This window comes from Euphorbia lathyris, chromosome 2 (genome assembly GCF_963576675.1).
Source record: "Euphorbia lathyris chromosome 2, ddEupLath1.1, whole genome shotgun sequence".
Taxonomy (NCBI): domain Eukaryota; kingdom Viridiplantae; phylum Streptophyta; class Magnoliopsida; order Malpighiales; family Euphorbiaceae; genus Euphorbia; species Euphorbia lathyris.
Window position 1 is genome coordinate 40,927,156 of NC_088911.1, and position 25,089 is coordinate 40,952,244.

At 38.6% G+C, this 25,089-nt stretch overlaps 2 protein-coding genes across 2 annotated transcripts; both read right to left on the bottom strand.

The window, feature by feature from the left end:
• Positions 1-18,772: 18,772 nt before the first annotated feature.
• Positions 18,773-20,333, bottom strand: LOC136220719 (flocculation protein FLO11-like). The gene is made up of 4 exons (XM_066008513.1): positions 20,028-20,333; positions 19,701-19,940; positions 19,259-19,612; positions 18,773-19,170 (listed from the first exon to the last, which is right to left on the bottom strand). The coding sequence occupies exons 1-4, from the start codon at positions 20,202-20,204 to the stop codon at positions 18,838-18,840; spliced, it is 1,104 nt and encodes a 367-aa protein (XP_065864585.1). The 5' UTR covers positions 20,205-20,333; the 3' UTR covers positions 18,773-18,837.
• A 50-nt stretch (positions 20,334-20,383) lies between these two features.
• On the bottom strand, positions 20,384-22,354 carry LOC136216880 (uncharacterized). Its single transcript, XM_066003424.1, has 4 exons — positions 21,902-22,354; positions 20,789-21,073; positions 20,612-20,695; positions 20,384-20,527 (listed from the first exon to the last, which is right to left on the bottom strand). Exons 1-4 carry the CDS (start codon positions 22,352-22,354, stop codon positions 20,384-20,386), a joined length of 966 nt encoding a protein of 321 aa, XP_065859496.1.
• Positions 22,355-25,089: the final 2,735 nt, after the last annotated feature.

Below are 25,089 nucleotides of genomic sequence, written 5' to 3' on the forward strand. Positions count from 1 at the left end.
CCTTTGTTTTGATCCATTTAAACGGTCGCGGGCGCCGAAGGTGAAGACATTAGAAGTGGCTTACATTATTATAATTTCCAAAACCTTTGGGGACATGGCATTGTGCTATCGGTTAGGTCATCCTCTTATTCTGGTAGTGCCTTCGATGGATGAGCGAGCGAATGATTTTTGTGCCCCCTATTAAATGGTGGTGTATAAAGACCAATTGGATGTGGGGATAAGGTTGTCACTGTTGCCCCTTTTTCGTCAAAGTCCTACGTGGGTTTAATTTTGCTCTCGCCCAAATCACAGTGAACTAGTGAAGGATGATGGTGGCGATGTACTCGCAACGTAGAGAGGCTGGGGATCAATTGACAGATGATGTCTTTCATCATTTCTTTGTGCCGTCAAAGGTGACATCTTCTCAACACGTTATGATATGTTTTATAATTAGGTAAAAATTAACATTAAGCATGATTTATTATAATTAATTTTTTAATTTTATGTATCGAAAGTTCAATTAAAATATGATAAAATTATTATGGGCAAGTTATTTTAAAAAAAGAATTTTTATGATTTTATATAAGTAAAAATAATATTATACTTTGAAACTTACTTTACACTTGTAGAATATATAAAATGAGAAATTCTACAATACTTATGGTGTAATACACCTGTCCCGTCCAATTAAAATAATGTCATATATATATATATATATATATATATATTAACACCAATCATCTTTCATGAATTGATATGCCGTCTTTTTTTATAGAAGTGTTCAAATGTCATAAAAATGAGGAAGTTTTTGAAAAAATATTAAGCCATTTGAATGTTTTTTTAAAGAAGTTAAAGGGATAATAACGGTTTAAAAAGAAAAAAATTTACAAGTGTCTTAAGAATATTTTCTGATATGCATGGATCGGTTCTCAGGACGTGTTAGTTTTATTCTTAAACTAACAAAGAGTGAATCCCGGGTTTTACAGACTAAACGTGTTAGTTTTAATAATGGATCGGTTCTTTTCAAGCTAAACTTGAAGGAGTGAATCCCGGGTTTTACAGACTAAAATGTAGGAATAATGAAATCCCCCATTATTAAAGGTTAAAACCTTAACATAAGCTTCATAAAGAAAATGATAAAATTATATTGATAAAAGTTAATTTGATTACAAAGAAAGAGATGAATTTATATCATCTTAAAACCTAGTTGACAAATTACATAAAAGGGAAAATTACATAACTAATTAAAAGGGTAAAGATAAGAGTAAATTATGGTATGGGTAAAGGGGTGGCATGGGTTGTAATTAAGGAGTGACAGAGTTGTAATAAGGAGGAAGTTGAAGTAAGAAGCAATGTTGATTCACAAGGATTTTTAAAAGAGCCCACACGGAGCGTGGGAAAGGTCACTCGAAGCGTGACTTAAGTCACGCAGGGCGTGGGTTAGCTGCTGACTTACCACGTGGGACTGATTTTGGCCCCCTTTACTCGTTTGATTGTTTGTGCTTGGTTCCTCCTCCGTCTTCGCTCGCCCGGACTCGGTCCTTAAAGGAGATTCTCTACATCATTCACTCTCTTTTAAAAAGAACTTGACCCCAAGTTGCTTGCCACGTATTGATGAGATGTGTTCGCTTTGAGCAGACCCTAAGCTCTCAAGTCGAACCAAGGTGTTGTTTAAAATGAATTCAAGAAGACAACTCCACCTATTGTTGGATTCTCCTTCTCCTCATGAACTTTCCCCATATCTCAACTAGTGCCTCACCCTGGTTTTCATCCTCCGTGGTACTCATCTTCCAATCTCTACCAACATCGAATGGTGTGTCTTGGCGAACCTTGTCAAACCACTTCCCAATAATTGCTTGTATGCTCTTCCGAATCTCCACATTTTTTCGAACGGACCATCCCCGAATCCTCTTGATCTCCCCATCACTAACTTGAGGAGTCACCACCATCTCCTTCTACTCATAGCCTACCTCGAATGGAATGTCCCGACGAAACATATCAACCCAATTTGGAGCCATCCTTTAAGCACTCTTCATAACCCCAACATAATTTTGAATTGAATATTCCCAGACTTCTCTATCATTCATTCCACTAACCCGACCACCATGCTCAATCTCTACTTGCCCATGGCCGACATCAAACGGAATATCCTGGCGACATTTGTCAACCCACTTCATAGCGAGCATAAGCACACTTGTATTAGCTCCCTCCTCACCTTGGGTTAACAATCTCGGAACTTCAAGACTTGCCACTTTACCAACTTGGCCACTAGTCCACAAGTCTTTAATTTCTTCCATCTTTTCAATATTTACTGGGAAGCCATTCCCCTTCAATAAAGAATCAACAAAGCCCACATTCTTCACTACAAGATCACCCCTCATGGGCCCATCATAGGAAATGTCCTCCCTCAACATGCACAACCAAGATTCCAACACATATATTTCAATAAAGCATAAAAGAATAAGTTCAGATTTTACCAAGTGGGTGACTTGATTCCTGTGCATATTGCATATGTTAGGCGTCTCAGTTCTATTAAAAGGTATCACAGAGTAACCTTCCTCCTCTTCCTCCTTAGAGCTCAATTCACCATGTGTAAGACTAGGTGCACTATCTCCCGGATCCCATACCATGTCACGTAAGAGTTTTCTCAAAGGTGGAAGCCCTTTAGGTGGCTTATTGAAAGACATGTGCTTGTCACCCTCGGACATCGGCTCAACTTCCTCACTTTAAACTTTGCTATCCCCCTTCTCAACCTCATTCTCCTCTTTGGATTTGACTTCATTAGGAGAGTGGCTAGCTAACTCATCCATCGAACCCAAGTTAGATGATTCAATATCTCACCCGTTCCACCAATGCACACATTCACATTCAACTCCCGAGTTGGACAAGCTTCCAAAGTGGACTTCATTTTCTTACTAGGAGAACTCTTCAAAGGTGTAAAAATGTATTGGACTCCGCCTTTGCGTAGGGTGTAGGTGTTGCTTCTTCCTGTATGTGAGGCATCACAATCAAATTGCCATGGCCTACCTAGTAGCACGTGACAAGCATCCATCTCCACAACATTGCAAATAGCTTCATCCCCATAAGCTCCAATGGTGAAAGGAACCTTACACCGGTGAGTAACTTGAAGCTTTTCCACCTCATTGACCCAACCAAGGCGGTAAGTGATAGGGGTCAAAAACCCCTATCTTTGGGTACGGGTTTAGGACGGTTTTTAGTGTTATTTCATGAATAAGCGAGCAATTCTCGCATTTATATGCCTTTTGTGTGAGTTAGTTAGGAATTGGAAATGTTTTATTAACTTTTTGTTGTTTAGGCTCGTTTTCTGATCATTTTAGGCAAATAAGGCCAAAATGGCATGTATGTTATAATTTCGTTATCTTTTATAGCTAATTGATCCGCCAAAAGTTGCACCAAACGGAGCGTTTGCTTAAAATGAGCGATTGGCGGATCAATTTAGCCTCGAGACTAATTTTATTTGGAGTTTTCGTGCATGCGCAGGGATAAATTCGGGCGAAAATTACATCGTGGAACATCGAGCAACCGTGCAGAAGCGTGCAGGGCAAAACGGCACCGTCGAACTGGCCTTTTTAGGCCAGCTCGCCGCGAGCTGGCCTACAAGGGCCAGCTCGCCGAGCAGCGCGCCCTGCTCGGCGAGCTGACCTGTGGGAATTGGTCAAAATAAGCAGTTTTGACCCCACGACCGGTCCCATGACTTCCCACCTGCATAAGGATACGAAATAGGTCAAAAAGAGGGCCCGAGCTACAACTATAAATAGAACTTTTCCATTGTAAATTAGATATCTTTCATTATTATAATTTACTTTAGCTTTCCCCTTGAAATTCCTCTCCATCTCCTCCATCTTCTTCAACCTCCATTGAAGCTCCTTCAAAGCTGTTCATCGAGGAATATTCAAGGTCCATCCTTAAGACCTAGGAAGCCGGCTGCAGAGTAGACAGGTTCCCTGAAAGGGATTTTCATATCTCCTTTTATCTTTCCTTGTTTGTACTCTTTGATACAGTCTATGAATCCTAGGCTAATTGTATCATGTGACATTGTTCTTCGCCTTTAATAATATTTTAGCTCTTGTTTTGTTCTATGATTATTTGTTTAATCTTTGTCTTACGCTTTATTCAATTGGTTTAACTCATTCAAAAGCCCCAAAATCGAGTAGGCACATATTGTGAGCTGAATGTGACCTAGTCAGAGCCTAGGAGATTGACGACCTCTTAGTTGATTAAGCCCAAATTGCTGAGCCTTAGACCTAGTTTTGGCCTTACAAGGGAATCACGCACTAGGAACTTCAGGAGGGTAAGTAGGGTTAATCGCCTTGAATACAAGTGACTTAGATTAGGTTTTTAATCAATAGACCTAATAACCTAACTTCATTATTATCGTTCATACCATGTTCCTTCGGGTAATTGCATTAGTGAAAGATCACCTAGGAGTAGTATAACTTAATTAGGAGTAGTTTAACTTAATTAGGCGTAGAATAACTTAGTTAGACTTAGATAACTTAGCTAAGAGTAGTATAATTCAACCTAGGAGTAGATTAACTTAAGCAAAACCAAACTCAAAACCCCCAAAGCCTAGATAACACCTGAGACCAAGTAGCTTGATACTTGTGGTAAATAAGTCCTGTGGATTCGATACCTGGACTTTCCAGATTTATTACTTGATAACGACGGGGTACACTTATCCCTTAGTGAGCCTTGCAGTACCGAACGCCGTGAGGTGTATCAAGTTTTTGGCGCCGTTGCCGAGGATTTATTTCTTCTGCAATATCGAACCAAAGGTCGATTTGTTAGTTTAGGCATTCATTGTGAATACCCTTATTTATATCGTTTATATCGTTTATACTTGTTTATACATATACCTGTTTATACATATACTTGTTTATATACAATTCGTTTGTAAATATTCTTTGTCTCTATCGTTCATACTTATACTTGTTCATATTCATACTTATATATGCAAATACTTGTTTATTCGTCTATACCTCAGTATATATGACCTTTCTATACTTATTTATATCTACCGTGTTTTCTCATAACATGCGTAGTTGTTCATACCTATTCTTATTTATAATTGTTTATACAAACGTATATTTATACTTGTTAAATTCATCTATACTTGTCTGTCTGTGCTTGTTTATACCTTTTATACTTGTTCATTCTTATATTTATATTTGTTCATATTCTGATTCATACTTATACATACTTGTTTATCTCTACTAGTTTGTACCATGTACACCAATCTATATCTGTCAATATAAACCAATAAGAATACTTGTATAAAACTGTGCGAACTTGTATGATGTGTATACTTTTCTTTCATAGGAAAAATTTCTGCTTTCATTTATTTCTTGTATTTATTTCTTCTCAGCATATGCCTACAAGATCAGCGAGAATACCGTGTGTCCCTCTTAACCATGAACTTGAACGTACTCTTCGCAGGAGCAAACAGATTGGAAAACTGAAGCAAGACGAGATCATCGAGCCTATCAAAATGACTGACAATGAACGGAACACTGAGAACACCGGACCAGAAACTGACACTTGTCTAATGAGTGAGATCCTGGCACCACACCGACACCAGCATCTGTCCGGCATTTCCGCTCTGAATATTCCGGCCAACACATACGAAATCAAGTCAGGCATAATTCACTTGATTCAACAGACCGGATTATTTGGAGGGGAAGCACATGAAAGCCCGAATGATCATCTGGATCGCTTCCTAATGTGCGCAGACACTGCGAGAACAAATGGGGTTCCCCAAGATGCTGCTAGGCTAAAGTTGTTCCCATTTTCTCTAACTGGGCAAGCTTTGGAATGGCTAAGAACACTGGAGCCCGGATCAATCACAACTTGGGCAGGATTGGAGAAGGAATTCTTGTCCTACTACTTTCCTCCCTCGAAGACAGCAATGCTCAGGGGTGAGATCACATCCTTCCGCCAACCCGAGCACGAAGCGCTCCACACATCTTGGACCCGATTCAGAAAAATGCTGCGCATGTGCCCTCATCATGACATACCCAAGCATCAATTGGTGAGCGTCTTCTATCACAGATTGACACCCACTAACAGGGCTATCGTAGACTCCGCAGCGGGTGGAGATTTGTTCAGGAATTCAGCAACAGAGGCGTATGACATGATTAATGATCTGGCTAGGAAGAGTGTGCAGTGGCAAGAGGAGAAACTCGCTGGCCCCACAAGGCAACGGGTGTTTGCTGTGGAAGAACAAGAACAAAATCCGGGTGTTGTGGATTTGAGTAGGAATATGGACGTCCTGTTGGCTAAATTCAGCCAACCTCCCACCTGTGTGCACTGTGGCGGCGACCACCATGGAAAGGACTGTCAGGCAGGTAGCCCTTTCGCTAGAGACGGGGTGGAGATGGTCAATTATGTTAGGGGGAAACCGAGATACAACCAGAACTATAACAACTACAACCCCAACAACCATAACTCCTACAACAACAACAACAACTATAGGAGGCCTCAGCACCCCAACCTATCTTACGGAAATTCAAATCAGAATGTGCTTCGACCTCCCAGCGGTTTTGTTCAGGAACATAGAGAGCAGGGGCTTGGCATGCCCCCATATCAACAGAAAAATCAAGTGCCAATGCAACCTCCTACGGAAACTGACGAGGTGGTTACCCTCTTGAAGGAGATCTCGGCTAGGCTTGCCAACAATGAAGCTTTCTGTAAGGATCTGAGCAATCAGGTAGCCCAAATCAATAGGGACAGGCAGGAAAGGCCACATGGTTCCCTCCCAAGCACAATGGAGAAGAATCCAAAGATCCTGAGAAAGGATTGAGTAAGGGGGAGAAATCGAGTTCTCCTCGGTTTAAATCCAAAACTTGAACAATTATTTCTGCATCTTTTCTTTTCTTTTTGTCAATTTTGGTTGTTATTTTCATAATTTTTCGCTTTGATTATTAATTTGTCAAGTTTTGCACCCTCCATACCCTCTTAAAAAAAATTGGAAAAAATCGCCCAGCACCCCAGCTCGCCGAGCTGGGCGCCCCAGCTCGGGCGAGCAGGGCACTGACGCCCTGCTCGCCGAGCTGGTCGGCCGAGCCAGCCAGCTCGGCCGACACGGGCTGTTCGGGATTTTTAAATCCCGAACTAAAAAAAAAATTAATAATAAAAGAAGATAAGGATAGGGGATGACTCATCATCCCCTTCCTTTCTTTCTTTCTTTCTTTCTTTTGTTCTTTCTTTCCTTCTCTTTTTTTCCTTTTTCTTTCACAACCTAACCCCCCAAATCCACCATACTAACCCGAATTCAACAAACGAGGTATGGATTCTTACCTATTTTTGATTTCTAACATGTTTCTAGGCTTAGATTTTAGTTTAAGGTGTTAATTTTTGAGATTTGGGATAAACCTAAGTTTTGGAGATTTTATCTTTTTTCTCAAATAATCTCTTATTTGCTTTTAATTCTTGATATTGTTGCAATGTATGTTAACATTATGATCAATATGTACTTTGGGTATGATTGTAGTTCTTAATTTATGAATATTTGGAGAAATTGCTCAATTTGGGTAAAATCTCCATTTTTAGCTCAAAGTTCAACTATTCAGTTTATAGTTGAAAACTTGCCAATGGAGTTCTATATCACATTCTTAACGCATTTTGGTCATTGGGCATCCTTGATTTTGCACGAATTTAGAATTACGGGTAAATTATTTAGGGACTGAAAGCTCATAGTTTTGGTCCCTAAGTCTCTAAGCTATGGTTTATGCCTAATTGTTGGTTGTTTGGGGGTTTATGTTTATGTTTGTGAAGAAATTCTAACTAGTCCGTTTGGTCTATCTCTCAGGTACTATGGGCAGGAAAGGTAAGACCAAGATCACGGTTAACAATGAAGCCGACTCTGACGTCGAATTCAGCGACGCCCTCCAAGCTAAGTATAATCCTACTTTTGGACTAGTTGATGAGCGTGAGGGGTTATGGTACGCACGGTTCTCTAAGCAGGACCTTGCCACTCGAATCATTGTTGATCAGTCATACCTAGCATCTATAGGTTTGGAAAAGGATTTCAATGAAATCCTAAAATTCCAAGGCTGGTATAAACTGGCCACAAAAGGGACCCTAGTGTATTATAACTTTACTATGGAATTTCTGACCACCTTGAAAAAGGAACTGCCCATAGGATCGGGAAAGTACTCTTTCAGACTGAACGGTAGACCCTATCGTCTCAGTGACACTGTGATAGCAGCCTTAATAGGAGTCTACAACCACCCATAGGCAATCTCGGGTTTTGAGGAACCCGTGACACCAGATGATGCTTGGCTCCAATTAACAGGCTCATCAGATTATGACTCCCGCACTGCTAGCCCGGTCGCTCTCTTAGACCCATTGTTAAACCTTATACACAAATTTGTGGCTCATAACTTGCTAGGCAAAAACGAGAGCAATAAGGTCTCGAGCACGGAATTGCTCATATTGTGGTGTATAGCTAATCATAAACCCGTTGATAATGTCAAAACCATCTTTGAAGGCTTTCAAAGCCAAACAAGTAGAAAACGCGGATCACTTGGTCTTGGACATTTGGTAACCAACTTCCTTGATAACTAATTCAAAAATTTGGAAATCAACGAAGATGGTTTCCACCCCACCTTGCTTAACTCCACATTTTTTGGAAGGTCTACTTTTCATGCAGTTTTAAATAGGAACCCATCTGGAGGAGCAAGCTCAAGTGGGAGAGCAAGAAAACGGGCAAGAAACCCACCACGACAAAGAGAGAGAGAGCACGACGAACCTGAGGGAGAAGAAGCTGCAGCAGTAGATGACTAAACGGAACACCAAGAGCCGGGGATGGAGGCCCAATTCCAAGCCATCAACACCATGATGGTAGAAATGAGAGACCTTAACCTTCAGACCTTCAACACTATTCAACAAATGGACCAACGGTTCACTAACTTCGAGCAGAACATGGACCGGAGGCTCACATGCCTTGAATATGTAGCGGCGGACTACTGTGAGCGCTACAACATGCCGTGGCCATATCCCCCGGCCGATCAGTAAGTTATCTTCTCCACCCTAACTTTTTGCACTCGTACTTTATGGTTTGTGATGCAATGTTGGAACTTATTGCACATTTTTAGTGTGAGGAGGAGGGGTAGACAAACTTACAAAAATTGTATAATTTTTAAAAATTTTGTTGCGTTGTGTCTAGTTTAGTTTAGCGTTTTTGGGTTTTATTTATGTTTTCGCATGTTTAGGACCTAAAACCATGAACCTCCTTCGAATCTAAACTTCGTTATTTGTCCTTGAGGGCTGAGAACCGAATCTAAGATTGCATGACAACTAGTTTAGGTGTAGGACACAATCCTTGTATCTGTAAAAGCATGAGCTAAAGTTTGCATTTAGACCCTACTTTTGAAGAAATGCTAAAATCATTACTTAGGTAGATAACTTAAGAATTGAAGGCATGTGATGTTAAACTTGAGTTTGGGGAGAACTAGTAAACACAAAATTGAAACCCAAAGAATTGTGAGTTGAATTTCAGCCCAAGAGCGAACATCAAAAAGCTCTTTTTCTTGACATTTTTGTGTGAATGCTTTGACTTGTGGAAAGATTACAGATTTTGCACCTAATACTGTGTCGAACCTACATGCAATGATTTGAGATGATAAACGATGAATCAGCCTCATTAGAATTAACCCTTTTCTTTACCTTATTTTCTCTTTTTCATCCACTCTAGGAAGCCCCTTTGAGCCTATATTTTTGTAGTTGTAGATTTTTCTTTCGTCCTAACCCAATTTTGGCAAACCATCACTTGGTTTGTTACTTAACCCGAGTTTTTGCAAAGCTCGCATTGAGCCTTGTTTTCTTCTATCGCGTTATCTTTGTTTATGGCATCATAGTAGCAAGCCAAAAGGCTAAGAAGTGAATGAGCATCACTAACCAAAAAGAAAAAAAAAGAGAAAAAGAAAAACAGAAAAAGAAAAGAGACGAACAAAAGAAGGAGAACTCTATCTCCCAGTTCTTAAAATTGGAACGTCTCAGAAAAGAAAAAAAAAATATATATATATATATATATATATATGTAAATAAAAAGCTCAATCACTTCACAATTTGCTAAAGCCATCTTTAAACTTTGTTTATCTAGCGCTAGAACTCCTAACCCTTGTTGTACCTTTAACCCTCTAACCATATTACAACCCCAATTCGAGGCTGTTTTTGATATCATCGGAGTCATGTAGCATAGTAGAGGAACTCGGATGAACGTGCAAAATCAACGTAATCCTAAGCAAGAACATAAGCCGAGAGTAAACACTTTAGCCACCAAAATTGTGTGAATTGAGTGAACTACCTATGGTGAGGTGTTTTATTTAGCTATCCCCTCAAGCTCGTTTAATTGAACATGTGTCCTTTTTCTTAAAACATATGACCTATGATAATTGAAATGCGGCTTTTGGATATCGTGTCTCTACTTTGTATTTCCGAATGCATGTAATTACAGATACTCGAAATTGTGTCAAGCACCTAGTCAAACCGGGAGGTTTTCTAGCTTGCTTGTGATTGCGGGTTTAGTTTTTTAGTTTACTTGGGGACAAGTAAAGTTTTAAGTGCGAGGAGGTTTGATAGGGGTCAAAAACCCCTATCTTTGGGTACGGTTTTAGGACGGTTTTTAGTGTTATTTCATGAATAAGCGAGCAATTCTCGCATTTATATGCCTTTTGTGTGAGTTAGTTAGGAATTGGAAATGTTTTATTAACTTTTTGTTGTTTAGGCTCGTTTTCTGATCATTTTAGGCAAATAAGGCCAAAATGGCATGTATGTTATAATTCCGTTATCTTTTATAGCTAATTGATCCGCCAAAAGTCGCACCAAACGGAGCGTTTGCTTAAAATGAGCGATTGGCGGGTCAATTTAGCCTCGAGACTAATGTTATTTGGAGTTTTCGTGCATGCGCAGGGATAAATTCGGGCGAAAATTACATCGTGGATCATCAAGCAACCGTGTGGAAGCGTGCAGGGCAAAACGGCTCGTCGAACTGGCCTTTTTAGGCCAGCTCGCGATGAGCTGGCCTTTGGGCCAGCTCGCCGAGCAGGCCTCCAGGGGCCTGCTCGCCGCGAGCTGGCCTGCAAGAGCCAGCTCGCCGAGCAGCGCGCCCTGCTCGGCGAGCTGACCTGTGGGAATTGGTCAAAATAAGCAGTTTTGACCCCACGACTCCACGACCGGTCCCACGACTTCCCACCTGCATAAGGATACGAAATAGGTCAAAAAGAGGGCCCGAGCTACAACTATAAATAGAACTTTTCCATTGTAAATTAGATATCTTTCATTATTGTAATTTACTTTAGCTTTCCCCTTGAGATTCCTCTCCATCTCCTCTATCTTCTTCAACCTCCATTGAAGCTCCTTCAAAGCTGTTCACCGAGGAATATTCAAGGTCCATCCTTAAGACCTAGGAAGCCAGCTGCAGAGTAGATAGGTTCCCTGAAAGGTATTTTCGTATCTCCTTTTATCTTTCCTTGTTTGTACTCTTTGATACAGTCTATGAATCCTAGGCTAATTGTATCCTGTGACATTGTTCTTCGCCTTTAATAATATTTTAGCTCTTGTTTTGTTCTATGATTATTTGTTTAATCTTTGTCTTACGCTTTATTCAATTGGTTTAACTCATTCAAAAGCCCCAAAATCGAGTAGGCACATATTATGAGCTAAATCTGACCTAGTCAGAGCCTAGGAGATTGACGACCTCTTAGTTGATTAAGCCCAAATTACTGAGCCTTAGACCTAGTTTCGGCCTTACAAGGGAATCACGCACTAGGAACTTCAGGAGGGTAAGTAGGGTTAATCGCCTTGAATACAAGTGACTTAGATTAGGTTTTTAATCAATAGACCTAATAACCTAACTTCATTATTATCGTTCATACCATGTTCCTTCGGGTAATTGCATTAGTGAAAGATCACCTAGGAGTAGTATAACTTAATTAGGAGTAGTTTAACTTAATTAGGCGTAGAATAACTTAGTTAGACTTAGATAACTTAGCTAGGAGTAGTATAATTCAACCTAGGAGTAGATTAACTTAAGCAAAACCAAACTCAAAACCCCCCAAAGCCTAGATAACACCTGAGACCAAGTAGCTCGATACTTGTGGTAAATAAGTCCTGTGGATTCGATACCTGGACTTTCCAGATTTATTACTTGATAACGACGGGGTACACTTATCCCTTAGTGAGCCTTGCGGTACCGAACGCCGTGAGGCGCATCAGTAAGGTCTAGGGTGTGGTTCGGGAACCAACCCAAACTTACTCAAGATGGACCGACTAATGATATTCATTTGGTTTCCTCCGTCGATTACCATCTCACACTTCCTCCCAAGAACTAAGCATCGAGTTCTAAATAATTGATGACGTTGGCTATGCTCCTCTTCACTGGGCACTAGCACCCTCATCACCAAATATACATTATGCTTATTGCCATCATCATCACCTTCATAGGTCTCCTGATTTTGGCTCCACTCAACACTTCCCGACTCATCTTCATCTTGAAACCGACCTTCTTCACCATCATAAGCTTCTTCATTTTGGTTCCATTCTACATTTCCCAAATCATCTTCATGGTGGAACCTACCTCCATCATACTCATAGTTATCTTCGTTGTGGTTCATTTCAACATCCTCCAGTTCATCATCACAATAGAATCTACCTCTATTATCTTCATAAGGAGCTCCATGTCGATCCCACTCAACACGCTGACGCTCACTCTCATCATAATAGACTTTATCTTCGTCTTCTTCATAAGCGTTCCCATACCGGTTCCACGCAATGTTCTGGTGATTGGTCTCATCATGGTAAACTCTATCATTTTCATCATAATCAAACTCATTTGCACTATGATAAAATCCACCATCGTCATGTATTTCATCTTCGAAAGTGCTCTCTCTCTCTCTCTTCAACCTCATCCTCGAATTTGCCTTCATAATAATCATGTTCCTCGTTTCTTTCTAGCTCATTCTCAGATTGGTTCTCCACTTCATCAATCTCCTCTTCTAACTCCCCTTCTTCATGATCGCATTCAAATTCATTTCCTTCTTTGTCCATGATCCATCTTTTCCTATGACCTCTCGTTTCCTCCCACTTATCCCTATTGATCCAACCAATTAATTCATGTGCCAAGTCATCCGACTCAAAAGACATGCTACAACCTGACATGGTCGAACCACCCACATCTCTCCCATCACCATAACCATCAATCTCCACACACAATGCAATTTCAGCACTCTCCTCAAAGAGATTAATAAACCCAAACTCCTTCTCCCCCTCTTCAAGACAAATATCCTTAATGTCCTTAAGCATACATATGTGGCTACGCCTAAGGCGCATTTCATCAAACACTTGGGGAGTATCACTTGCTACATAGGTTCCCCCAACATCCTCACCTACAAACACCCTTTCCTCATCATCCACACATGAACTCACATTCACATTCACAATATCATTTATCAATAGACCCACAATGAGAATCTAATTCACAAATAATTTCATCAACATCTAACCCCTCACTAGAAATAAATTTATCCATAACTTCCATATGAGAATTTGCAAGTGTTGGATTTACCTCTTCCTTGTATAATGGAGGAAAGATTTGGGATAAACCTTGAGGAGACAATATGGAGGTTTCTTTAGCCTTTTTCTGTTGGGCTCGACGTTGTCGCCTACGTTTGTTTCGGCTGCCTCTTTATAGCCGTTTTAGCCTTTCTTGCTCTAAGTTCTCTATGGTCTTCCTCCTCATCTTGGCAAGCTCAAAGTCCATCTCCCTTACTTTGGCTTGGAGGACTTCAAGGCTCTTGGCGACATACTCTTTTATGGCTTGTAGAAAACTCGGTTGAATCATCGTCGAAGAAGTCTCCGTTAGGAAAATGATCGACTCTGATACCAACTGATATGGATCGATTTTTAGGACGTGTTAGTTCTATTCTTAAACTAACAAAGAGGTTCTTTTCAAGCTAAACTTGAAGGAATGAATCTCAGGTTTTATGGACTAAATCATTGGAATAATAAAATCCTCCATTATTGAAGGTTAAAACCTTAACAAAAGCTTCATAAAGAAGATGATAAAATTGTATTAATAAAAGTTTATTTAATTACAAAGAAAGAGATAAATTTATATCACCTCAAAACCTAGTTGACAAATTATATAAAAGGCAAATTACATAACTAATTAAAAGGGTAAAAGATAAGGGTAAATTGGGGTAAAGGTAAATGGGTGGCATGGGTGTAAATATGGAGTGGCATGGGTTGGAGTGACATAGGTTGTAATTAAGGAGTGGCAGAGTTGTAATAATGAGGAAGCTGGAGTAATGAGCAAGGTTGATTCACAAGGCTTTTTAAAAGAGCCTACACGGAGCGTGGGAAAAGTCACTCGGAGCGTGACTTAAGTCACACAGAGCGTAAGATTCCCACTTGGAGCGTGGGTTAGCTGCTGACCTAATAAGTGCCACTCCCCTGGATCCACTCATACTCCACGCGGAGCGTGGGATTCTCACTCGGAGCGTGGGTTAGCTGCTGACTTGCCGTGCGGGACTGTTTTTTGCCCCATTTACTTGCTTGATTGTCCATGCTTGGTTCCTCCTCCGACTTTCCTCGTCCAGACTCGATCCTCAAAGGAGATGCTCCATATCATTTTCTTAAGTAAACTGTTGGTTAAGTAAAAAGTTGATTAGCAATGTGTACATCACCAAAGAACCATATATTAAAATAAAATTAAAAATTAAAAACCAAGTACAAAAAAGATAATTCTATAAACCTAATTAAACACGCCTGAAATGTTATATGTTCTATTGCAATCTTGCAAAATATAAGCTGAATAAAACTCAGGAAAAAAAAGAATTCCATTAATATGGCTGATGAAGAGAAACCACTAATTTTAGAAGATAGTCAACAGCAGCATTACCCTATCGATAAATGTGAGAAATGCGAACCACGTGACCATCCAATGACCGAAGACAATCCAATGAACAGTAGTAGATAAACTCAATAGCTCATCGAAGAATATAGATTGCATTTCTTAATTCTGCCAAGAAAGCATCTCTATGTCCCACTAAAACAATGAAATAAGCAATAAGAAAATTTTGACAATTCCTAACAATTCCGCTTGCACCAACGACTATCGGAGATCCAACTACTGCTGTATCAGTGTTGAATTTGTACCAATACCTAGGCGGTGGCCACCAAAAAATAGAACTTACCCACCTAGGGGAGAAGGCAGACCAGATATCAAGAACTTGTCAAGTATCAATTTATCCGAAACATTATTATGCATGTACCCCTTTTTGAAGAAGTTAATTTCTTTAACAACTTTCCAAATCAAACGAAGAGTATTTCCAATAAAAGGCATCGTGTCCTTAAAGACATATTCATTTCCCATATGTCAAATCACCCAAACAATATAATAACGGTGTGGTTCCAGTGAGCCTGAATCTAGGAACTAAAAGAAACTTGAAGAATTCACTAAATTAAATTTAATAAAATTTGAGGAACAACCAATCCGCTCTCCAAAAACTCTTTCTATTATAGTCTAAATGGGCTCCTAAGAGCATCTTTAATGGTTGGAGAGTTTTTAGCCCTCCAACCATGTCAACTCATCTAAAAAAACACTTTCTAACAAAAAAAAAATGATGTAATGGTTGAATAAATTTTCATTGTTCGATGGCTCCCATATATCTTATTGTTTTTTTATTTTAAATTAATTATAAGTTTTTTGTATTAATAATATTTTTAAATATTATATTATTAAATAATATTAATGTTCTTAAATAATATAAATAAAAATATTCGTTATTTTTATTAATTAAATAAATATTTTTTTACAAAAATTGCATAAATATTAGTTTAAATACTTTTTTTTTTGTAGGGAAAAGAAAGTAAACACAAAAATAAACACCGCCACAAATTAACCCGGGATTAGCCTAGGAAAGCTAACCCCCACAATATCTTCAGAAAGCAAAGATAACAGGAAATCAGGAGGAGAATAGAAAATAGAGACGCCCAAAGCCCTCTCATGGCCCTCAGCAGCAAGCCGATCTGCCACCCGATTCTGCTCCTTGAAAACATGGTAAAAGTTGATAGAATCGAAAGAGGAGCAAATCCTTCTAATTGCTTTAACTAAATTCTGGCTCCCTAAACACAGAGCCCTTTTATCAGAAATCATCTTGACTGCTTTGAGATTGTCTGACTCTACTAGCAGCCTCCTAATCCCCAGATCCTCTGCCACCCTAAGCCCAGAAAAGATACCTCGGAGCTCAGCAATAAAAGAGGAGCTCAAACCCAGATTCTTAGCAAAACCTGTTAACCAAGCACCTCCTGCATCTCTCAATACACCGCCGACAGCAATTCTTACGTCCTCTTTACGCGACCCATCAGTGTTCAACTTTACCATCCTTTCATCTGATCTATCCCAGCCTATCAGATGAACAGTCGTCTTTTGGATATTAAATTTAAACACTATTAAAAACGCAGTATAATTACCAAAAAAATATTAGTTTGAATATTAAATTTAAATACTAGTGTAAATACTATCTGTTCGTGTACAAAATTAAAAGAAAAAACAAAGTAACAAATAATAAAACCAAGTAAAAATATATAAATCAATATACAAAATAACAGCAACCCATTATTTTCTTAAAATTGTAACTGTGGGTCAACTATGTAGAATTGATAACAATGTCCATCTACGGACAATATCCAGATTTAGCCAATCAACTGTTTTGACATTTATACTGGTTGGACATTGTATTTTTCAAAGGAAAAAAATGCAAAATTGTCCCTCACCATAACCATTGAAGAATACTCTATTGTTAAAAATGCAGCAGGGTATGAGTGGAGTTGTTCACATAGAAGGTAGACTTATGCTTAAAGGATCGAAGTAAGCTCCATGACATTGTGCATAAAAAGTAAGACAACATCAACATAAAAGAAATGGGTAGGAAAATCTACTCATCTACAATAAAGAAAAGTAACTGAGAAAGCGGATTTCCCTATCGAACTCCGCGAGAACAAAAAAAAAGTGCCACTATCCTTAATGTTCACAACAATAGAAATCCTTGTTGAAGGAAAAAGGTTATGAATCAAATATCCAAAATGAAGGGAAAATCAAAAACGAAACTATTGAAATCCTGACAAAGCATTGTGTAAAGAGATAAACTAGTATTCGTACAAGCACCACAACCCGCATTAAAGTCATGCATTTTTATTTTTATTTTAAATGTAAATTTTAGAAAAAATGGGATTCAAACATTGGACTTTAAACACTAAAACTCACCAACACTACACCATTATTTCAATTATGATTATTATTAACTATTTAAAAATATATAGTTACGTTATAAATTAAAATATTATTTTATTTTATACTTAGATAAATTTCGTAAAAAATTATTTTATCTTCTCAATATTAATAAATTTTAATTACCATTTAAACTTTAAATACATACAATTAAAATTTAGAAATATAATAAATTATATATTTTAAATTGAATTATAAAATTTATTATTTTATCATATTTATGTGTTATTATTATTAATAAAGAAACAACCATTTAGTTTAAAAGTGTATCTCTTCTTTAATTTTAATTTTTATATTTATTGAATTTTAATAAATTTACCAATTAAAGAAATATTATTGTTAGTATAATTTTTATTCATATTTTTATCGCTATATCTCTTCTACTTAAGCTATTAAAATTGTTTTGTCTCTCGTGCACTCTTGGTTTATTATGTAAAATCTTTTGTTGTTGCATAAGTAGATAGGTTTTTGAAAAGCTAAATAAGCTAAAAAAAATGTATATTATATATATGATGAACATTATAAATATGGTTTGGATTGGATTTGCTGATTTCCTAAATATTTACATGTTTTCTCTATCTAATTCATTTTCCTCTTTTTCCAGGAAATAAAACTGTCGCGACGACCGCCAGCTACATCATCATCTTCTTCTTCTTCTTCACTACTCGTCGAAGAGAAAGAGAAAGATGGGACTGTGAGCAAGAAAGATGGTGTCGGTGGCTTAGAAGCGTCAGATGGTACCTTCAAAACAATTAATCAGAATCAAAACTAGTTTGAGTAAAAACAAATTCTAAAAGATCCTACGGAAGTATGTATTATTGTTGTAATTAATTTCAGTAGTAAAAAAATCACTATATATGTAGCTTCTAAAAAACAAGGAGCTTCTAAATCTGTTTTTATCCTTAGGAGACAAATTGTTGAAAATGTTTAGATGACTAATGAGCTTGTTACTAATTATGCTATTAAACTTTTGGAAGAGAGAGATTCTTTATCAACCAGTTTTTTTTATTACGATCAATGAAAAGTAACAAGGTTTTTTTCCTGGCTCTCAAGAATTGTCACTAGCTAGTGTCATTGGGCCTGTAAAAATTTATTTTTATTATGTAAAGGGAATGTTGGTTTTGTTTTGGAAATGATTGGTATCTAATAGAATTTAAACAAACTATTTTTGAGTCAGATTCCTTTTGATAGTAGAATTGATTTCTTCTAGTGCTCTTATGGCTTAGAATGTTGTTTGTTATATGAAAAGATCCTTATACGATCTCAAAAGTCCTTGCATAATAAACTCAAAAGACTTAGTTTTTAATGCCAATTGGAACTAGTATTGCATCCATAAGATTTCAAAGAGCAGATTTTTTTGTATGGGAGATACTGATGTTCCTAAAGATGCAAAGGTTTGGTGGTTTATGGTCTTGATCCTAGTGATGATATAACACTCAATAAATGGCAAACTGTTGAGATTTTCTTGGAAGATGTATTTGGCTTGCTCTACAGAATGGATTACAACTGCTCAATGGAAAGAAAGGGTTATCAGATAAACTGTTTTTTCATGCAATTGTGCATATGAGACATTTGAACACTTGGCTTTTTTTAAGTAAACATACTACTATATCTGGCACAGGTGGGATGTGTTGTATGGAGCCACTGCTCGTCCAAGGGAAACTGCAAGACGGGACTGATGATCCCTCGCTCTGACCAACCACCGAGAAAGTTGACTTGAATGTGGGTGTCGGTGGATCAGATGAAGGTGCAATAACAGGGAAGCTAAATCCCATGCTATTATCAATGGCAATGTCAGGTAACATTGGCTTTTCACTGCAAGTTCTAGGCAGAATCTTCTGTTCCGAAGCAGATGCGTCGGATGGCACCTTCAAAACACCCTGTACCGTAATTAGTCAAGATCAAAACTTGAGTATAAACAAATTCCGAAAGATGCTTTACATAAATAATAAAACAAGAAATATAAACCTCATTGGCACCCTTGTGTTGAGCTTTCTGGGTTTTTGTCAAATCCTGTGAAGGCCAAGCATAATTGCCATGCGTTAAAGCAGTGGCAACTTTTATACCCGAAGCTGAAGCTGTTGCCACTGCATTCACCTTATTACCAGACTCCTGCAGCTGTTTCTTCCATGACGAGGCTAACGGCAACTCAGCAGACTTGAATGTGGGTGTCGGTGGCTCAGATGAGGGAGCAGAAACAGGGAAGCTAAATTCCATGCTAGTATCAATGGCAATGTTAGGTAACATTGGCTTTGCACTGGAAGTTGTAGGCGGAATCTTCTGTTCCGAAGCAGATGCGTCAGATGGCACCTTCAAAACACCCTGTACCATAATTAGTCAAGATCAAAACTTGAGTATAAACAAATTCCAAAAGATGCTATACATAAATTATAAAACAAGAAATATAAACCTCATTGGCACCCTTGTGTTGAGCTTTCTGGGTTTTTGTCAAATCCTGTGAAGGCCAAGCATAATTGTCATGTGTTAAAGCAGTGGCAACTTTTATATCCGAAGCTGAAGCTGTTGCCACTGCATTCACCTTATTACCAGACTCCTGCTGCTGTTTCTTCCATGACGAGGCTAACGGCAACTCAGCAGACTTCTGTTCCGAAGCAGAAGCAGAAGCGTCCGATGACACCTTCAAAACATCCTGTACCATAATTAGTCAGGATCAAAATTTGAGTATAAACAAATTCTAAAAGATACTATGCATAAATAATAAACAGGAGATAAAAACCTCGCTGGCACCCTTGTGTTGAGCATTCTCGGTTTTTGTCAAATCTTGTGAAGGCCCAGCATAATCTCCATGTGTTAAAGCAGTGGCAACTTTTATATCTGAAGCTGTTGCCACTGCATTCACCTTGTTACCAGGTTCCTGTTGCTGTTTCTTCCATGACGAGGCTATCCGCAGCATAGCAGACTTATCTATACGAGTAGGTGGCTTTCTATCAAGGTGCTCTAATATTTTTCGAGCCACCCGACTAGATTGAGCAGGGACTCCTAGACTAAATAGTTCAGTGTTTTGTGGCTTAGTACACTGACTATCTATTCGTCCATTTTCCACATTTTGCTTTGGAGCAGAAGATAAGCCCTCTAAGTTACACCAGTACCCACTTTTACACCGTTAAAATTCACTGATCCTCCAGCGGGAGTTTCAACATTAAACTTGTGCCGCAGCCTATGAATGGGTCCCACATATCTTTGGTAAGCTTTTATTGCATTGGTCTTTGAATGTACCTATGCAGTACAACAAAGACTCGGACAATAAGAATCAACCCAGAAACTTGATCAACAAAATTTCATAACAGACACAAAATTTACCTGTTTTAATGGAGTTGTAGTCTGCTCAAACGGATTTGTCATTATGCTAGGGTGCGTACCATGATTTCCCTGTAACTGGATCAACTGATGAGACAGAAGAACAAAACTATTAAGGATAAGAGCAATAATTCATTTTTAAAGCATCATAGCATAAAAGGAAACCATAATTTCACATACCCTAAACTTGGTCGTCGAATGATTGGTTCTAGAATATGGGGTTCGGGGAAAATTATGAAACCCAAATCTCTTTCTCTGAGTTTGTGGGATCATATAACCATGCTGATCCTGCACTAAGGCACCAGGCCAGCGTAGGGTAGACCTAAGTGCTTGCGATGGCTTTCCCACAAGCTCATTGCTATCTCTTGACATTGAGCTGGTAGTACCAAAGCCTACTCCTGATGTTCGATGTGCCATATAGGCTCTAGCAATTTCAATTGGTGAAGAGCCAATATCATCTTGCATCTGTTGAAACAAAATGTAAATGGATAGAAAGTAGGTGAAAAAGAAATACCATTAAAATTGAATGCATTTATCATCCATACAATACAATACATAAAAAATATATTACTACTTCTTTCACAAGCCCTCCAATCCAAACAAAGGAGAAACAGCAACATACAATATTAAGAAACTCCCAACTGAACCCAATTTGGTTCCCAATGTCAAGGTGTTTATACATATTTTAGATTTTGAGGTACACATGCTGGATTGGATTTCTCACATACTAGGATTTGGCTAAAAAATAAGGTCAATTATATGTTCCATTCTTCAAGAATACAGAAATTATCAAGCCAGTGGCTTAAACATGGCCTAGGACACAAAAAGCCTGATAATAGTGGTAATGACTGCAGGGCAGGATAGGGGTTGAGGATCTCCAACTAAGTTTATTTACTATGCAGTGAGATGAACTCTTTTCTTCTTCTAAGACTGATCTTAATCAAATACACAGAATAAACAGATGCAACTTCTTGAAAACAATCTTAGTATAAGAGCGAATAGATAACAACAATTTACAAGTACACATTCCAACTCCACCAAAACATCAATGAAAAATAATAGAATCTTAAATGGGAGAATGGATATGTCACTACACTACATTTTGTCTCTATCTATAGGAGAAAATAGCTTTGTCTGTATCTATTCGTTAATTAAACTAAAAGAAAAGAAGATATGGTAGCAAATTAACAGAAGTACATTTCAATCACACCAAAGTGAGTTGTGAAATAGGCATAAAATGCAATTAAAAAACCTTCCTATGATAATTAGAATTTTCTGGTGACTAATTATTACCACCGCATCCACAAGAGGAGCCAGTTGTGGACTGAAACTTCCACCATGATTGAGATTGGTAGAAGATTGAGATTTGGAGAAGAAGGAACCGAATAGCAGGTTGGCTCCAGAGTAAGCAAGACGGAGAGCAGGATCCAAAAGCTTGGAGAGAAGACCACCAGCAGCACCACCGTGTGCCTGGTTCTGGTTCTGTGAGGGAGTAGCAGGCAGACCACCACCACCACCACCACCGTAAGGAGTAGCAGGCGGTGTACGACTACGTCTGCCATGCTGGGGTTTGGGTAGACCAGAAATGATTCTGGGATTGTACGTGTACGGTGTACGATTATCGTTGTCTATCTGAATCAACGACTTGAGTCCAATATCACAGTTTGAAATGAAACTGTGGCGGGCCTTTTTGTTATTATTTGTAGTCCAACAATTTTCAATTTCTGAATTTCTTCTCTTAGCCATTTTTAATTCAATACTAAAAAAAATCATATAATCTTTTGTGAAGAAATCGTTCTTTATTTATAGATAGAGGAGACAACGATAAAAGAAAAGATCAATTATCATAAAATAAACGTTACAATATTAATTGTTGATTGCCCTAAATCATGCTATAATTTTAGGTAATTTTCTTTTTATATTTATAAGACATTGATTTAATAAAAAAATATTATTCCTATATTATTGACTGAGTCTAGTGCCTGTAGTAGATGCAGAGACAATGTGAAAACCTTGTGCCATGCCTTGAGGGATTGCCCAAATAGTAAGAAGATCTGGGAAGGGATCCTCCCTCATCACATCCTCCCTTCCTTCATGGCATTTTCTGAAGGGGACTGGTTCTCTCAAGGAGCCAAGGGGAACTTGCTGGCCAACATGGAGCACGGTGCCATCCTCTTTGCTATTACTTGTCACCAAATCTGGAAGTGGAGGAATGAAGAATTATTTGCGGGTAAGGCTGTCCTTATTCCTGATTTACTGTTTTTCTTCTCGAAGAAGCTCTTTGTTATTACTAAAAGCTTTGAAAGAGATTCCCTTGTTCGCCCCTCCCCGGATAAAGAGATCCTGCTAGTTGGCTGGAGTAAGCCTAGAGAAGGGTTTGCTAAGTTGAATACTGATGGCTCCTGCCTTAGCAATGGCAGAATTGCTGCTGGAGGAGTTCTTCGGGATGCTGGTGGCAATTGGATGGCGGGGTTTACCCATAACTTGGGGACGGGCTCCTCCTTTTCTGCGGAGCTCTGGGGTATCTTGTCAGGTATTAAACTCGCCATTCGCATGGGTGTTAAAAAGCTCTCGGTGGAATCTGATAATCTAGAGGCTATTAACAGGATTTCAGATAGCCAGGCTGTTTGTCTGAAGAGCCAGAATCTCATCAAAGCTATTTTGAGGCTTCGTCCTGCCTTTGAGTATCTTAATTTCTCCCATATTTTTAGGGAGCAAAACCGCGTGGCGGATCGCTTAGCAGCTGCTGGACATGGGAGAATGTTAGGTGTTTCTACCCTATCTGTTCTTCCTTCTTTTCTTTTGCCTTCTCTCCTAGAGGATATGATTGGAGTCAGCCTTCCTAAACTGATCCCGGTGTAGGTTTTTTGTTGGTTTTGTTTTTTTCCTTTCCTTTCTTACCAAAAAAAAAAATAAATTTATAAAAGTTTTATGTTGGTTTTTATTTAAATTTGAATCTTTATAAAATTTGACTAAATATCTAAATTTCTTTCTATTTTAATATATCTATTAGAATTTCAAATACGATAAGATAAAATAAAATAGTTGTTAAGAATTTCACATAAAAAACAAACAATGAATTTCAATTTTAGATTTATTTATTCCTTATTCCTTATATCTAAGTAAAATTCATTCATTTATTCTTTTAATATTATAAATTCCTATCCATAAAATGCAACGCTATTTTGAGAATTTAGAAAAATCATTTTTTTTTTACAACCAAAGAAGCATATATTAAGAATCAAGAAGAAACATATTACAAATAAAATCAGGGGGTACAGAAAACCACTCACCCCGATGAAAAGGTAAAATACTACTTCTAGCTAACAAATGAGCAACCGAGTTTGCAGAACGGCAGACAAAATGAATAGAGCAATTAAAAGACTCGTTCAATGAAAAATGACAATCATTGGCTAAGGCGTTAAAAGGAGATGAAACCTCTAACGGGCGGGCCATAGACTGAACCACGATCAAAGAATCTGATTCAATGATTACATCCTTCCATCCGCGGTCTTTGATCCAACTAAGAGCTTCACGGACCGATAGCGCTTCAATGAACGATGCATCTTGATAATTCTGCAAGGTTCCATTTTTAGCTGCAACAAAACGGCCTAACTCATCCCGAACAATACACCCAAACACAGCCGCATTCTCATCCGCAAATGACGCCCCATCCACATTCAATTTTAGGAAGCCTGTTGGAGGACGCTGCCACACCGTCGGGCTTGGCACAGCCGGACTGCCATAAGGAGAAACCGACCATAAAACCGCTACAAGCTCAACAAGCTCCACCGATTTAGAAAAGATCCAACCCCAATAATAAAAAATGTTATGAAATTGGGTTCCCACATCCCCAATAGGCGAAATAGTCCAAATAGCTCGAGCCATAGTACATCTGAGAAAAATATGATAAGAATCTTCTACCGTCCCATGACAGAGCTCGTATAAATCTGAGATAGGAACCCTTCGGGCTTTCAGTGCGACTTTAGATGGGAAACAGTTAGCAAGAACCCACCAAAGAAGGTTCTTAACTTTAGGGGGCACTTTAAGATTCCAAACTTTATTCCAAAGTGTAGACTCAATGAACCAATTTGTTCCAAATCCAGATATAAGCTTTCGGTACCCACTTTTAACTGTATAGTTGCCCCGTCGGTCATCCTTCCAATACCACACATCATGATCAATCCGATTAGATAAGGGGATACGGAGAATAAGATTTGCATCCCGAGGAGAAAAAATGCCCGAAATTAACCCAACATCCCAAGACCGCCGACCTTCCTCCATAAGATCAGCCGCCACTTCCACCCCTAACCCATCCAATTTTTCACTTTCAATATATGGAAAATGATTGTCAGGGAGCCACGGGTCATCCCAAATCCGGACCTCACCTCCCGCCCCTACAAATCTACGAATACCTGACTTTAACAATTCTTGAGCACCCATAATACTACGCCAGATGAAGCTAGGCCCATCAGATAAAG

What these genes read in the sequence shown, in the direction of transcription:
- LOC136220719 (XM_066008513.1), bottom strand. Translation starts at nt 20,204, where the DNA reads ATGCTGCGGATAGCCTCGTCATGGAAGAAACAGCAACAGGAACCTGGT. An exon ending in AACACAAGGGTGCCAGCGAG is followed by an intron (nt 19,941 to 20,027) that starts GTTTTTATCTCC and finishes ATTATGGTACAG; the next exon opens with GATGTTTTGAAGGTGTCATC. An exon ending in AACACAAGGGTGCCAATGAG is followed by an intron (nt 19,171 to 19,258) that starts GTTTATATTTCT and finishes ATTACGGTACAG; the next exon opens with GGTGTTTTGAAGGTGCCATC.
- LOC136216880 (XM_066003424.1), bottom strand. Translation starts at nt 22,354, where the DNA reads ATGGCTAAGAGAAGAAATTCAGAAATTGAAAATTGTTGGACTACAAAT. An exon ending in CTCCTCTTGTGGATGCGGTG is followed by an intron (nt 21,074 to 21,901) that starts GTAATAATTAGT and finishes TTGTTTCAACAG; the next exon opens with ATGCAAGATGATATTGGCTC. An exon ending in ATTCGACGACCAAGTTTAGG is followed by an intron (nt 20,696 to 20,788) that starts GTATGTGAAATT and finishes CTGTCTCATCAG; the next exon opens with TTGATCCAGTTACAGGGAAA.